The following is a 16,235-nucleotide window of genomic DNA, read 5'->3' as shown; positions in this document are numbered from 1 at the left end:
TCGCTTACTAAGCGTCTTCTCGCAGCAAGTGTGGTGTTTTTGGTATCGTGAAAGAGTAGTTTACTGATACGAGAAAAATTGTTTTGCTCTTTAGTGTCCCTTTAAACTCTCGCTTTGTAAGCGCAATCGATGCCACGCTTACGGATCACTCTGCCAAGCGGTCAAATGCCACTGCTTCGATTATTTCGAGGGTTAATAAGCCCTAACTTTTGCCAGTTTTACGGCAACTCTCAAACTTGTGCTCTTAAGCGCCTGCGTTGAAGAATTTTCTCAATCTTATTTCCTACTTTTCCTTTCTTCCAGTGCTGGCTAGACAACAGGGCTCTGCACCAACTGGAAGAACAAAGACGCAAGCATGTCTTTCTTGCATAGTGTTGTGTCTTCTATCGCTCGATTTCCTTCGCGTTTGCTTTCTTCCAATGCAACCGTACTTACTTTCAGCTTACCCAGAGTCTTCAATCCCGGTTAAACTTCTGCCTCTTCATTCATGTTCCATTTCTCTCTTACCCTGGCTTACGGACCGAAGAACGACGGGGACGGTGCTCCATGCAGCAGCTTCTGCTTTTGTGCACTTTGAGGACTACGGGCCTGTGTGAACGCCTTTGACTATTGTATACTTCAACCGACATATACTAGTCAGCGCATTTATTGCTCATTTCCTTCTTTCCCTCCCTCCTCTCATCTTTATATTCCCCTTTCCCATTCCCCCAGCGTACGGTAGCCAACCGAACATGTCTCTGGATAACCTCCCTGCCTTCTCCCCTTTCTTTCTTCCTTTCTTGCTCCCGTTCTTCTCTCGTTTAGCAGCAAATGAGCCCAACCTCTGCCGCGAACGAAGACACGCACCTGGAGTGAGACCTCCGAGTAGGAGCCGCCGACGACGCCGCTGATGGCGCGGCTGCTGAAGCGTAGCTTGGGCGGCGCTCCGTCCGAGCACTGGAAGGCGTTGGTGTCCACGGTGTTGAGCGAGGCCCGGATGAACTCGAGCGACTGGTTGAGCGCGTAGGTGTCGCTCGAGCAGGTGTCCAGGATGGTGGCCCCGAGCCGGATGCCGCCGAGCAGCGACGGGTCCTCGTTGATGCGGTCGATGGCGAACAGCATGGCCTCCAGCCGCTGGATACCGCGGTCCTTGTTGATCTTGCCGCACCTGGTACGCTCGCCCTTCTCGTGGATGGGAAACAGCCCGCCCAGCACGATGTCCCCCGGCACGTGCGCCTTCATGGCCCAGCCGCCGGGGGGCTCCAGCCACAGCCAGGGCCAGAGCCAGAGCCAGAGGATCGGCCGTGGAGCCGGCCACGCCCACCAGCCCCGGCGCCTCAGCATGTCGCAGCAGCCGGCGCCACGCCCAGCGGCCCGCTGCCTGCCACCTGTATCCCATGAAAACGAGCGTTCTTAGCATTATGGAGAAACGTGCCCATTGTGGGTGCAGTCTGGCCTCTTAGAATACCACAGTCTTGTACCGTCACGCTGATCAGAGAACAAGGGAGGTGGTAGAGGCTTACCATATCAACAGGGTGGCTGACACGTGCGCGCACCATAGATTGCTTTACTTGACGAAGAGTTCTCTTATCTGGTTCTAATGGCTCTGTAACAATTGTGCGTCTGCGCAGTTTCTGTTCTCTTTTGTGGTTTCTGGTTTATATTTGTCGTTCTAACAAAAATGGTTTAGTTGATGGTCAACGTTTTCTTGTAGCTTCTCTTTATTTGTCCCGTCCGTTCTTGCACTGTCGAAGAGAACGTATACCACCTAGCCCGCATCTAGACGCTTCTACAGTGCTTCCTTAGCACCTGAACCTGTGTCATCGGGCAAATAGTTCTGGGAAAATATTTACAGAACGTTGTACTATACTCGCGCACAACTTTTCCTGGTAATGAAGGGGAGGCTATAAAGCCGAACTACGCGTGTGCTACCGCTGAAGGATGTAGTCTCACAATTGCGTCCGTGTTTTCTGCGTGAGAACAAAAAATAACAACATTCCTTTAATTTACATGTGCATGTGCAGTAGTTCCGCCCCCGTAGCCTTTCCTTCATTGCCAAGAAAAGTGGTCCGCGAGTACGGAGTTCAACTGACCTTCGTTTACAGCGAACGATGACTGGCGGCGTTCAATAGCTAGCCCAGTTATGAAGTAAATCACAATGAAAAGAGCATGATCAAAGCCAACACCGAAGGCTCAAAGTACGATATGTGACGACTTGTAGTTTCCGTGCCAGTTTGACTGCTTCTGTGCAAAAGCCCTGTGTTTCAAGTACGCACGTTGCCCTCAAATCGTTCCTAGAGCAAGCTATATACATAAGTTCAGATGCTCACAAGTTCTAGTGCACACAGTAAACAAGTACCTTATTGACTGGCTAACCTATAAGAAAAGGTATGCAGTCGCGATCAAAAGTACGGAAACCGCATGTACCACGGAAACTTTTTTTTCTTCGCAGCTTCAGCATGCAGGATAATGTCAAATAGAAGAGTCTTCGTGCGCATGTTCTACTAATGTAAACCACTCAGAAAAAATATCTCACTACACAGATATCCTAGAAGAATCATTGTTTTGTGTCTGCCTGTGCTGATGTCGTGGTCTCAACTTCAATGCCCAACTTCAATGCCGAATGTATAACTGCAAACTTTTTTGTATGGACCCAGACACTAGCTTGATGCTAAGGATCCGGATGTTTTTTTAATGTATTTATCGATTCGTGTATCTTTTGGCAAATAAAATTCAATTCGAAATTGAATTCAATTCAGCTGTGCATTTATCAGCGCTGCTCCAGCGCACGAACAGAAAGCTGCTCATTCGACAATTTTAAATGCCATTCCGTACGGCTCAATGCTTGGAAGGAATGGGTCGAAGTTATTCACGACAATAGAACTCCTTCTTCGTGACACGAAAATCGGCACTTTCTGTATATAAGAACAGGTAAAAATTTTCCGCAGCTTGCACTAAGTAGCGCAATTCTGGGTCACAACAGAGCTGGTGGAAACCCAGCTGGTTCTGGCTTGGCTTGGCTTTTGCCCTCTCACCTCTCTCTTTCCCACCCCTTGCTATACAATACATGGCTATGCTTGCTCTCGCCAAGAATTACTTTATTTCTCTCTCTCTCTTTCTGTACTCGTTTGCTCACCCATCAGGGTTGTTTAATCACACGCTGGAGAAATGGGCGCTCGTGTTCTGAGAGCGATGCAGAAGACGACAATGAATAAGAGAGCACGTGCCGGTTCATGATGATGATAATTTTCTATCTACGGCACACGGCCAGCCTCGAGCACATCATCCTCTGCTGTAAAACGAAGAATAACGAATTGACTAACGGATTAGGTTTTTACGTCGGATTTCGCCTGAAAGACGGAAGAGTATACGTCCCCGTTACGATTGTTTCTGCTTCATTGCGACACGGGCGGCGGACCGTCTTCTAACGAAGCCTTTCATTTCGGGACAGGAAGTCAAAATAATGAGTTCGATAATTGGAAGCCTCCGCCACTCCGAAAGCGGAAAACGTCAACTTCGTTGCGGAGGATTTGTGAAGACTCGCCAGTGAACAAAACGAGACTGCGGACTCGGCCCACAGAACAATGTCCTTAACGCTTCCTTCTAACGAGTGCAAAGTGGTAATGCGGATTAGGAGCTAAATTTAGTAGCTAAAATCGCTTGTACGCGTAGATACCAATTACTTTGCGCTGAGCTTTTAATGTCCCGAAGGACCTCAACAACACAGTGCCGTGAACAGAAATGTGAGTCACTTGGAAAGAAAAAGCGCCGGCATTGGACGACAGGCAACTGATAATGGTGGACAGCTGTAGCTAATATTGGTCACCTCGTGTCTTATTTGACATTAAGAACTTCCGCTTGAAAGCACAGTGACAAGTTACACTTATAGCAGACTGTGCTAGCTTACAATCATTCTAAATTTTTCACATGCACACTGTAACATAATAAAATCCGCTCCAGTCGCCGCGGACTGACTGGTTCGATCCCGCGACCACCAGCGGCGCTTACTGCTATCGCCGCGACCGAGCAGCATCTCAATTCTGATAACACAAGTGCAATAAATAAACTGCTTACAGTTTATTCTGTCGCGGCCTGCGTGCGTGATTGAGTGCCTGCGCACCTCTGTTCTCTCACGGCAACGTGGAAATATCGACCAACAGTCGTCGACTCGAGGTTAACGCCGCCGCACACTGTTGTCGTTACTATTGACGAGCTCAAAGAAGGCATCCGCGGAGAATTGCTGGATAGTCAGCGACAACAGGGATGACAGTTATTGAATTGTCCTGTTTGGAAAAACCTAGGGCAGGTCTACATGCACATTTACGTGGCAGAAAATTGATGTTCGCTTTAGCTATGACAGATGGCTCCACCTTTTTGCTGTACAAAAATTGACACGCATTGACTGACGTCGGCCGCAAACGACACGCACTACAGCTTTCTTGTGACAAAGGTGGCAAGTGTTGCCAGCAGTCGTAATATTAAATACTAGACTTACTGCATCATTCAAGGTATGTGCGAAATTTGAGCGTAAACGCCCGAGCGCTTAATCATAAGGGGTCGTGTTTACTTCTTTTCGCTTGTCTAGACAATGGGCGCTGCCATCACGGACGCTGCCAGAAAATGTTTTACTAAAAGCACATCCTGTGCTTGGAATATCCGTTTCCTTCGTCCCCCATCATTGCTTCAGAGAACAAGACTAACAAATATCGTTTTTATAACTGAGCCGTCCTAAAATGCCAATAAATAGCAGAGTTGCTTTTAATCCTGTTTTCCCTCCCCCCGAAAGAGCAGGCGGGCGTTGTGCCCCTTCTGGTGGCAGTTGCCAGCTTGCTCTCTCCCTCTTTTCTCTGTGTCCTTGTGCTTGTATGTATGCAAATCAAATAAATAAATAATAATAATGTAGGACCCATAACACGGAGTAGTAATAAAGCCAACTTGAAAAAGAAAGAACACTTGCTTGTCGGGCTTCATCTTATTCTTTTTTTTTCACACATGTTTCTTCCCACACCCTTCTAGGGCCTTTCTTTCCTTCCTCCCTTCTCACTGCAGAATGGCACAGTGGGCGAATATACGCTAGGCTGATCATTCTGCTTTCAAAAGAGGGCTTTCTTTCTTTCTCTCTCACGCAGGCTTCTTGAAAGACCAAGAAACAAGCTAACTCTGGCGTAAGTTAGGCATGCGCCAAGTAAGGCGCCGCTGCGTTGCCTCTTGCGCTTAATTATGGTCGTCGCCGCCTTAATTCCGAAGAATTAAATACGTGTTGCGAATTTTAAATAACGCTGAACGTGAAGCCCATTGAAGAAACTCTTCTCCACCAGGAGCTCGTACAATACTTTTCTTTTTCTTTTCCGACTACCTTGGTAACACAAAACTCAAATCAGCGGCATGCGAACTTGCGCCTCTACTTGAAATGCGCAGCTTTAAGGAACACAGTGCGAGGCAAGCATCGACGCTCCGCTCTGTAGACGATTAGATGAATTCGCCCCCCATGTAACGAGCAATTCGCCAGCCCGAGTCTTTGTGGACTTCTTTTCAAAGAGACCGTCGGTTACGAATTGTCGCACCGTCCCAAAGGAGAGCCCCGTTTCTTCCTGCTTGGAGCCTCATAAGCATAAATTGAGTGCAAAAACAGCCCTAAAATAGCGTCTTGAAAGATCCAAGAAAGAAAGAGAATTCGCGCCGGCAGGCAAGGCAGCTCTACCGTTGCTTACACTAAGTCTTATGCACTTCGGGCGTACCAAAACAAGTACTGACGTCGAACTGCTTCTGCTTACGTCCCCGCATTTGCAAGGAGCACGGCCCAGTGATTTCAAATTTAGAGTCCGTTGCCTCGTTCACTTTCGCGTCTTTTTCACGTTTTCCGTCGCTATACGTGCTCCCGCGTCTCGCGGCGGCCCCGCAGTTCTCGTGGGACCTCGAACTGCGAGATCATTTCATTTTGGACTCTGTGTATATGTAGAGAGAACCGGAGCACGGATGTGACATACATCGCGCCCCGCATTTCGCGTCGCTGCTCGTTGTTCACGAGTCGACGGCAATGCCGAGATCAACATCGCCTAGGTTTACGTAAGAAAGAAAATAAAGAAGCGGGTAAAGCCAACAAGAAAGCGCCGAACCGCCGGTTGTTTATGTTATGCCGCTGTCGCACGCTCTCTAAACAGTTTTGTGGCGATACTTCTCGGGGAGTATATAGTACATGCTCGGCATGCCCACAGCTCGGTACCTCCCCTCCGGTATACATATTGTCTCTACCTCGGTTTTCAAAATATGCCTATACTTTGTTTCATTCGCATCTTATCACCGCTCTTTCCGCCGTGTAACATTATGGTAGTCGACAGCCCTTCACCGAACGATACAGTATGCGTCGAGGTGCGTTCGCGAACGAGCCACGGGACAACTGTGAACACGGAAAGAAACTCAGAATATCTCAGTTCGCGTTCACCACGCCTTTTGTTTTTCAGTATGCTGATAAGCGCGCGTTCTTTGGAGGCGTACGGTCTTAGCCAGGATACACATGTGTTGACGAGCGCCTTCAACGCACGTCGCCGTGGGTACGGTGAGCGTAGGAAGTCGCGAGCTGTCAGCGTGCATACATCGTATTCGGGCGGGTTCGCAGGACTCCGCGACAACGGGCTATACCGTAACGTGAACCGGGTGTCGTACCACCTTAGCGTGTGCGTGCGGGAGCGTGTGCCACCTTGGAAATGTGGCGACTAGCAGGCTCGTTTTTCCGCATATCGCTGACGCTTCTACACACGACGTTGTCCGAAGCATCGGTACACTTTGTGCACGTTGACTTGCTAATGCGGCCTGAGAGCGCAGCACGACTTTGGACTCCGTTCTCTGATGGCAAAGTCAGCAGGTGTTTTAGATGTAACAAAGAAGTAGTAGTAGTAGTAGTAGAAGAAGAAGAAGAAGAAGAAGAAGAAGAAGAAGAAGAAGAAGAAGAAAATGAAAGAAGGAAGCATGCTGTAGGTGAGACCATCCTATAGGCTAGCGAGAGCCACGCCCACTATGCCCTTTCGATTCTGTTCGTTCGTTAAGCTCTATGTACTGGAGGGCACGAGCGAGAGTCGTTTACTCTTCATGCATACCTTTTATGCTCACCTGAAATGCGTAAGGTACATGTCTGCATGCGGAGAACGGCGTGAGTAAATATATGAGTTGTTGTTTTCAAAAACAACAACCAGAACTGGAAGAAAAGAAAAAAGGAAATGGGCTGCTCAGACACAACGCTTCCTGTTTGAAAATTTAACAGTAAACAAACAAATGTCATACCATTACACCACGTCAAACTCTGGAAACCGCTCAGCCGTGGAGATGATGCGCAAGACCAAAAAAGCGCTACCAGATGCGGTGTCTTTTTTTTTTCGCAATCGAAATAAAAACAAATAGCCGAATTCTGAACATATGGCTCTGCTTCCGCATTCTTATTCGTCGCGAACATTAGTTTTGTGCAGTCGTTGCATTCTGTCGGTACCAACACACGAGAGAGGAATTCTGAGGTTCAGAAGCTATAACAAGAAACACAAGGACAGAGCAACGAGCGAACCGAATGAAATCTGTTAGGCGCAAAGTTCAGAGACAAGGATGTAGCGGTTTGGATTAAGAGCAAACGGGGTAGCATATATTTTCTTTCTTAGTTTACATCACGTAAAAAGAAATGAAGGCTATGTAATACCTAGGTACATAATATCATAGCTTCATAGTATCACGTAGGTATAATAGTTTTTCGAAGTAATGTCAAATGGAACTCATACGACCGATAGGTATACTTAGTGAGCTCTCCCAGCTAGTCGCGAACAGTAACTGTTTCATGGATGAGAACTACAGAGCTTTATATCCGGCGCAATATAAGATAAACTAAGGCAGGAAACGCAACGCTGAACGCCATTGGAAAAGCCTGGGAAGGAAATCCAATTACTGCCAGCCGTCGAGAAGACGCTCTCACGTCACGACGGTTTCAGCGCTCTTGGCTGACTGCAGTTTGAACGCTGCGCGCTAAGGATGCCACAGTTCTCCTACGTGCAGCGGTAACCTAGAAGCTGACCCTGCAGGGCTGAGTGCCTTCGTGACCTTCGCAGGTAATGTTAGGGAAATAAAGGGACCCAGGTGAGGGTGTTGGTGTAAGGGGAAGGCTCATTGTAGCCATTGTCATTACAGAGTGAAGACCTGAGTACCTTACCGAGATAGCAAATATATAGCCCTAGCTTATCTCGAAACCTATAGCCTGCAATTCCGTAGTCGGGTCAGCGGACAAGTTGGCAACTGGGAAGGCAAGGGCTAACTTCTCAGGTGTGACGGGCAATGCCAGATCGGGAACCTTATCGGGCAGCCAACCGACCGCTTCGGAGCCATTAAGATTAGGAAGTCGGGATTTCGCGGAGAGGGGAAATGGACGCTGTTTGCTGGAGGCGTTCATTGGGATGCAGTAGGAATGGTGTGCGGAGGAGAAACTATAGCAAAGGATAAAAAAGAACGAAAAAGTCCCTCGTGCGTGTTTAGCTTAGCGTACAGGATAACAACATCCAACTCCGAACGTGCACTGACGCGCTATTCAGCTCGAAAATTGCCTTGCTGTAGAAAGATTCAGCTTCGAGGCAGTGCTAGTTTTTTTTGCCCGTCTTGCAGATGACGATGCAAGGACGGAATGAGAAGCGATCCCGGCACTTTAGGAACTACGAAACAACTGCATTCGAAAGCGCATTCGGCGCTTGACTCAGAAACGCAGTTTTAATTAATATTTCTCTTGAAATAAGACCCGATTAATTTTTATGTGTTGGGTTTTACCTCCGAAAATCACGATATGAATGAGACCCCGTATTGACGTTAAAAGAAAACAGCAATGCAACACTCATAAATGCAGTCCGGTGAGCGGCTTTAAACGGGAAGGGGATCAAGGTTGCCTTCATTGCGCGTTAAAAGAAACAGACGGAGATGTTGGAAGCAATGTGCTTCTGGGTGCACCGTGCCGCTAATAGGATAAGTGTAATGAAAGTAGGAAATACCCAAGAACAAAAAAGTGCGTCATTAACGAACTCTTGCGAGAATCTTTATAAGAACCTTTCTTTATAACTGTTTAGGTAGGATGTAAAATCTCACAGGAGGAATTCATTTCCTGGGCTAAGAATTGTTCTTGGCCTATGGACAAAGGCTGCCTGCGTATCTCCCGCAACGAGTGTACTTTTTAACTTTCTCAGCGGCAGTGTCATGGAATGCTGTTGCTCGTTGAGCGTTTTCGTGCGTTTTCACCCGCTGCACAGTGGTTGTATGGCATCATTCGCCATAATACCTATCCCGAATGAATGAATGAAAAACTTTATTGGTGCAAAGAAATTCTCCCGGCGAAGGTGGAGCCCTCAGTCCAGGGCCCCTGTGGCCTTTGCCATCTTGCGCGCTCTGTCGATCAGCTTGAGCTGTTCTTCAGGCTTCGAGCTGGACAGCGCAGCCTCCCACTGCTCCGGTGTTGGTGTGTTGTTTATTGGCACATCCTTTGAGTGTTGGCAGGCCCATGTAACATGATAAAGTGTTGCATGTTCCCCGCATAGCGGGCATTTGTTGTCGTATGTAGTCGGATAGATTTTGTTAAGCAGACTGAGATTTGGGTATGTATTAGACCGAGTAACATGTTAGGCGTGCTGCGCCACCAAACCTATTCAGTACTTGCCAAATATGTCTCTTTCTCCTTCTCTCTCACATCACCGACATTACAAGATTTATCCGATATCACACGAAGTTGAAAGATAAAAAATTACGACGGCAAATGTGTTGCTAACATGGAGACTGATTTCTAATATTCCCCTTAAAACTGCTTGTCCGAGGTTGAATTTGTCTGGCCTGCTTTCTTTGCAGACATTCGATGTTAAAAGGGTTGATACATGGGCCACCTGGCCCACCTTGTCTGAATTTTTGCGTAGTTTTCAATACATCCCTTATATCGTACATTGCTCCGGATGTTCTTATCTTGAGTAGGAGACGATACTAAGCGACTATTATGGAAATGGAAAGGAAGATAAAAGTGCAGGTCCGTCACTGTCTCTCACTATGATGTCACCCACCTCAATAGACCTGCACGGGGGAATGGGCAAAGGGATCCAACAAGGCTCTAGGAAAGCGGAAGAGAAGGTGAAAAGATAGGAGTTGGCTCGTGCCGACCCCGTGACTCCGCGCGGCATCGCGATGACGGTACGTCTCAAAATGTGTTAGTGCCGTCGGCCGTTAGCTGGCTGTATCACAAAGAAGAAGAAAAATAAAAGATGGTGACAAAATGTCTTCTACACTAAAGCTGCTCAATAATGATTAGTGGGACGCCATGTACTAAGCGAGACATCCTGTGTATGCGTGTCTCAAAAGGTATCTCGTCCGAAACTTCATATTTTATCGGCACGTTCTGAGTGATGTACAGTTGCACAACTGCAACAAATGCTCTGCTAGTTTTCTTGACTATTAGTAATTGATAATGGTTATTTGGAAATGTGTTACCGAGTATGCCACAACTTAATCTCAGTTGCACCAAACGTAGCTCAAAGAATTTTCTTATTCAGAATTTGGGTAGCCTTGAGCAGCCGTTAACGAACTTTCGCCTGAGATCTTGAGTGTTGACTAATTTATCGACTCGAAAGACTTCGTTTTAAACATTTCCTTCACATTAAGCATTCTAAACAAAAAAAAAAGACAACAACTACAAAATGACCCACCACCACGTGCCCGCAAACGAAGCGCCGCCTAGAGTTTAGCTCCCGGGTTTCGGTTGCGTTCATAATTACCACATCTCAGGTTGCACACACACGTGGACGTCCTACTTGGTCCCGCATCGCCGCATCCCGATAGTCTCCTTTCGTCTTTTCGTTTCTTTCTCCAGTTTCTTCGAGTTATTAATTATTCATTAACGAAGCAGCGCCGATGACCCTGTTAGCGGCAGAAAAAGAAAACCGTGGTGCAAGAAAGAAAACACCTAAACTGCCAGCAGGACCCGTACTTCCTGCGCGCACCGGACAAACGAATGCCGCCATGCAAATGAGGCAGATCTCCCTCGGAGGCACCTTCCCAAGTGGAGAAACTTCTCCCCACCTTCTGCCCTCTCTCCCTCCTCCTCGCACTTACGCTCTGCTCCTCTCCTTTAGGCCTTTACGTTCCCTGTGCGGACATCTTCTCATGTCGTTCTCGTCTTCGCTCCCAGTTCTCTTCCCCACTGCTGGACGGCTAAATATGAGACCCTTCTCCCGGGATCTCCCCCCTCCCTCCCTAACTACCACCTCCCACTACTGTCCTTCTGATCCTTTTATAACCTCGGTTTATTTTTGTATTCTCTTCAAGCTCCACACCTCTAGCTGACTCTCTATCCTACCTGTGCCTAGCGACTTTATTTGTGCCGTTCCTTTCTTCCTCTCCCTCCTCTCTCTTCCCTTCGCTCTCGGTCAATCGATGGACCTGATCGAAAAGCGGTCCGGATAATGCGCTCTATCGATCTGCGACACACCTGGATTGCGACGACGAAACGACGCCGCCGCCTGCTGCCTTTCTGCCTCCCCCCCCTCCTCCCTGCACTGTTCCTAGATTCTATCCTGCCTCTACTTCTCCTCCTCTTCCCTATATGGTCGTTCCTGCAATGCCATCTCGCCCTGCTAACGCCCGCCCCATCCCCGCCATCCCCAGGCATTTCTTCTTTTTTTTTGGCGTTTCTTTTTTTACCGCCTTGTGAGCTCGGGGCACCCACCGCAGAACTCCTAGAAACGACTCCGTGTCACCGCCCTTAAAAAAGAAACGTACTTGTTGCCACGTTTTAGCGTGAACGATTGAGATCTTTCGGGATGCGGAACATCTGCAATGTACAAAGCGCCGCATTACAGCGGATCTGCAAACCTGTACGTTTCCCTTAGGTATATCTTTCCGGTTTGATTTCTTAAACGACATTTGCGGACGCAAGGCACGTGTTTTATGTGTAGGACAATTTCCCTTACCTTTTATTAAGGCGAAAGCCTTAGATGCCTCTTCAAACACGAAAAGTGACCGTCGGCGTCAACACGAGTGATTCAAAAAATCATCATCACGTGATGACACTACCATATGACGTCACAGATTGCCAATATTTGTGAAGTCATCACAACGTGTAGTGACGCAACTGTGACTTCACATAACGTGACGTCACACTATAATGGCAATCTGTCACTGCCGTCACTGTGACGTCATCCCATGACATCGTCGCTTGGCCATAGGTGGGCCGATCCCGGAGGCAAGTGATGTGTAGAGAGCTTGCAATGCCTCCGATCCCGGAGACAGTGCAAAACCACGGTAGGTGCAGAAAGCTTTCGGGGGCGGGGGCATCAATGCAATCGAATGAGAAGAAAAAGACGATGTCGTTAGCCTTCCTGTCATCTTAGGCGAATGCATAAGGTACCTTGTGAGTTTTCTTTATTTTTTTTTTGCCGCGTATCACGAGTATGCATATTTAAACTCGGTGGCACCTACGCTGTTCCCCTCAGCGTAAACGGAAACATCGCATGGAAATCTCAATTTCTTCTCTCTCCTACGCTGAATCTCTTTGGATATCACAAAGTCAAATTATCTCAAATGAAGACGGACTCAAAAAAGCGACGCAGAGTATAAATGGCGCTAAAAAGTCATGTCCTCTTCTGCCTAGCAGTTTTGTGTCAGTCTTCAATTAGCGCTAATCCGACTTTGTTATAATGCGAGACGAACAGTCTGCTCTACCCTTTGGATACAGTGTATTCCTTTGTTAATCACGTTCCGCAGGTTGCGGTTCGCAGTTACGATAGTCTGTACCACTGCTGAACCCTTTTCTCAGCTGTAATGCCTGACGTTTTGTTTAAGTACATTACAAATGTGATAAAGGCCCTCCCTTTCCCCATATGCTACTTTGTTTTTCGCGCCTTCCCTTCACGAAGGTTTCTTTCCTTCTCGTTCTTTCCATCTCTTCCGTCATCTCACATTGCATTCTCAACATAGCACGGTTACACAACAGAACACCGTTTCCAACGGAGCTCACAGTATTGATTACGTTCCGCTAGTGCGCTGTACTGTGAAGCGAAGAATCTTCTCCCAACTCTTGCACGTCGGGCGAGGTCGTCGGCCGTACATGCCATGCATCGGTAGAGGACCGATGTGCGAAACTTCCCACGTAACGAACCGCTTAAGTGGCAACGAGTTGTAAACGCTAGGCTATACGTGGGGCACACGAAGAAAGTTGCGACACGGCCGAGCGGACGGCCGTTCGATGCTTGCTGACTGAGCACACCGAGCCCCGGAGTGGAAGTAATACTACCCGATGGCGGGGCCAACGCGTAGCCCGAGCCACGCGTTATTGCGTAACGAGAAAAAACGCGAGAGTGGGCTCCGTTGCGCGAGCCTCTCGCACCTCCGTGCGCGCTCGCTCGTGTTCAACGAGCGAATCGCACCGACGGACCCTCGATCGAATTCGCGATCCACGGTGCAGAACCGAAACGCGAGCGGTGCTCATGGTTCGTCGGTAAATGCGCTGCTGCTTATTCTTGCACGGTTCGCAGGACGTTCCTGGCTGACGAACACGAGTGATCAAGGCTTTTACAGGAGCGATTTATAGAAACTAGAAAGTGACTAATAGTTTTGTAACATTCCAACGGACTTCTGAAACGCTTTTAGTTCTATGTTTGATTCACGTGTGCATGGGCCCATTGGTTGGCAAAAACTTTTATTGAGTGTCCTGAAGTTTGATGAGCCGGGCTCAGGTCTCCCACGTTGGGACGTCCAAGCCTTGCCTAGTCGCCGCTTCGCGGGCATGCTGACGGTCCCAGATTTAATTGGCGAGCAATGAGCTGTGCATGGCATCGGCCCACCTCGCCGAGAGGACATGGAGATTGATGCCTTTAGTATATGTCTCACATTCTCAGAGCATGCGTTTGAGTGTAGCAGGTTCTATACCGGAGATCTTGCAGGTGCTGTCGTAATAGAACCTAGGGTAGAATCTACGACACGCTAGCGGGTTTGGATAAGCGTCAATCTGTAGCTGCCGCCGGTGGTAGATTGGGCTCTGCATAACTTGTTAGGGTCAGATAGAAAGTCTTAGATATTTCATTGTAGCTCGTTAACCTGTCCTTGTCTGCATCAACCGCGAAGGCTGCTCCGTGACAGTACCATGCACCGGGCAGTTTTTGCACTGAGAGTGTAGTATTACGAAATACATTCCTGTTGCAAGTGTCTCTTGAAGTGCTACTGCCTGCTATATTCTAGCTCAGACATTGCCTTCAACATTACTCACAGAAATACGTTAGGTAGCGATGCGGGGAGTGACTGAGAAAATACGGATATAAAAATGACTTACAAGCCTTGGAGAATCCAGCCTCCGGATGACTAGATGAGACATGAAGGCAGCCTGATGGTTATACCTGAAAGAAAAGGCAACGAATGTGTGAAAAAACTAAACACACACGATATAAATGCCCTACAAATAACATAAACATGCAGCGAGACCAGCATCAACAATGAATGACTACGCACGGTATCGTAAAATTCAAAATTTATTACGTATATATCTTTGCCATGCTTTCTTTGCATATCTAGAAGCAGTGCTGACTCATCATGAACACATGAAGTAGCATGCTTCGGCGTGTCGCCAGGCATGCTTCTCCAGTACATCCAAAGAAACTGTCTCTCTCTGCGTCTTTCTCTCTTTGTCATGCCAACTTATATCGTCGTCGTCATCATCATGATCATGATCATCATCATCATCATCTCGTATGTCCACTTCAGGACGAAGACCAACGATCTCCAATCCCTACTCTGCACGAGCTGCTTTCATTTCATACCTCTAAATTTCTTAATTTCGTCGTTACACCTAACCCTTAAGACCTATTTGGTCGGAACAGTGCAAGCTTAAACAGCGCGAAAACGCAAAGACGCACAGACGCGTACGCAGAGTAACAGTACGAGAAACAGCACTGGTCCTCCTCGTGCGAATAGAGACACGTAAATACAGAAAAAAGTGCAATGGAAGCAAAAAGGTTAAGCGAGGAGGCAGAAATATCTGGAAACGACTGAGCAGAGTGCGCGGCATCCGAGAAGTGCACTCGTAAAAGCAAGAAGCTATAGGCTGGGTGCTGTGCTCGACTACGAATCGAAATCCGTCGCAAGGATGCCAGCGATCGTTGAATACCACAGACGGTGCACCTGTTGTTGAATGCCCGGCTCCGTGAAAGGACTGGCCTGCCTTTATCCGCGCGTGGGTCGCTCGTGAAAGGACCGCTCGTTTTTGCCCGCGACCTCGCTGATACGAAACACAAAATTTGGGGCCACGGTCCCCTTGGCTGCGTTCCGTCATCATTCGACAGGGGTGAAGCGTGTATAGGCCAAATGCAGTAAACAAAAAGAAATCGGTGTTCTAATGACGCCTTGAACGAGACCAGTGGTGTCCACGATAGCAATGCATACTCTTTACCGAGAATATGAGTCCGCGTTCACGCAGTAAATGTGTTTATATTTGTTACGGCACGCAACTTTAATAGCTGGAATATGAAATAAATATTGTAAAGGCCTTGTGCTTCACAAGTGGCTCATGAGCATGGCATGTGTTGGAGTCGAATACTTTCCTTGTAATCATACGTTTAAGTAAGTATATACGTTATCATTTTAACACCTTGCATCTCAACCTTGAGTAGGTGGTATTGCTAACTAAAACGAAGGCAATATATATATATATATATATATATATATACACACGTACGAAATGTAGTTTTATTAACGTTTCGGCTGGTGGGACAGCCTTCGTTGCACTGCAGCAGTGCAACTACACAACTACACACACACACATATATATATTTATCTAGTTGCTAACCAGCCCTTCTTCGTGCGATCTCCTTTATAAATATAGAAATAACACCGTCTCTTTAGATTAATAAGCTTATTTCGGACATTAATACTGAAAGGGTAACACCATTTTAGTGTCTCTACGCTTCGCCAACTTGCGCCGTTTACTTTCACGTTCTCCGGACCTAAGCGAGCGCGTTCAAAGGACTACAGAGGCGGTTAAAAAAAGCTCGTACACCACTGGATGACAAAGTGTACCTCCTCTTTTATGAGCAAGAGGGTGGAAGATGTACGACACGGAGACAACTGCGCATTTCATAGACTAAGTCGTCTCCCCGTTCTCTCCTATTCATCAATGCGAGGAGCTCTGGCTATACGAAAAGAGTTGGCTGCTCCATGAGAGGTAGGGCATTCAAGTCTTCGATAGACGAAAAAAAAAAAAAGTAGCAGGAAAGAGA

At 47.5% G+C, this 16,235-nt stretch overlaps 1 protein-coding gene across 2 annotated transcripts in view; it reads right to left on the bottom strand.

The window, feature by feature from the left end:
- Positions 1-1,607, bottom strand: part of LOC119396747 (metabotropic glutamate receptor) — a 35,117-nt gene extending 33,510 nt beyond the window's left edge. Inside the window, exon 1 of one of the 2 annotated variants that reach the window (XM_037664053.2) lies at positions 847-1,607. In XM_037664053.2, the coding sequence (XP_037519981.1) occupies positions 847-1,323 (477 nt within the window). In that variant the 5' untranslated portion in view covers positions 1,324-1,607. The remainder of the gene's footprint in view (positions 1-846) is intronic. The other variant, XM_037664054.2, reaches the window with a different exon arrangement.
- Positions 1,608-16,235: the final 14,628 nt, after the last annotated feature.

This window comes from Rhipicephalus sanguineus, chromosome 6 (genome assembly GCF_013339695.2).
Source record: "Rhipicephalus sanguineus isolate Rsan-2018 chromosome 6, BIME_Rsan_1.4, whole genome shotgun sequence".
NCBI lineage: Eukaryota > Metazoa > Arthropoda > Arachnida > Ixodida > Ixodidae > Rhipicephalus > Rhipicephalus sanguineus.
The sequence above is the reverse complement of the archived record's forward strand: the minus strand, read 5'-3'. Positions and strand labels throughout refer to the sequence as shown.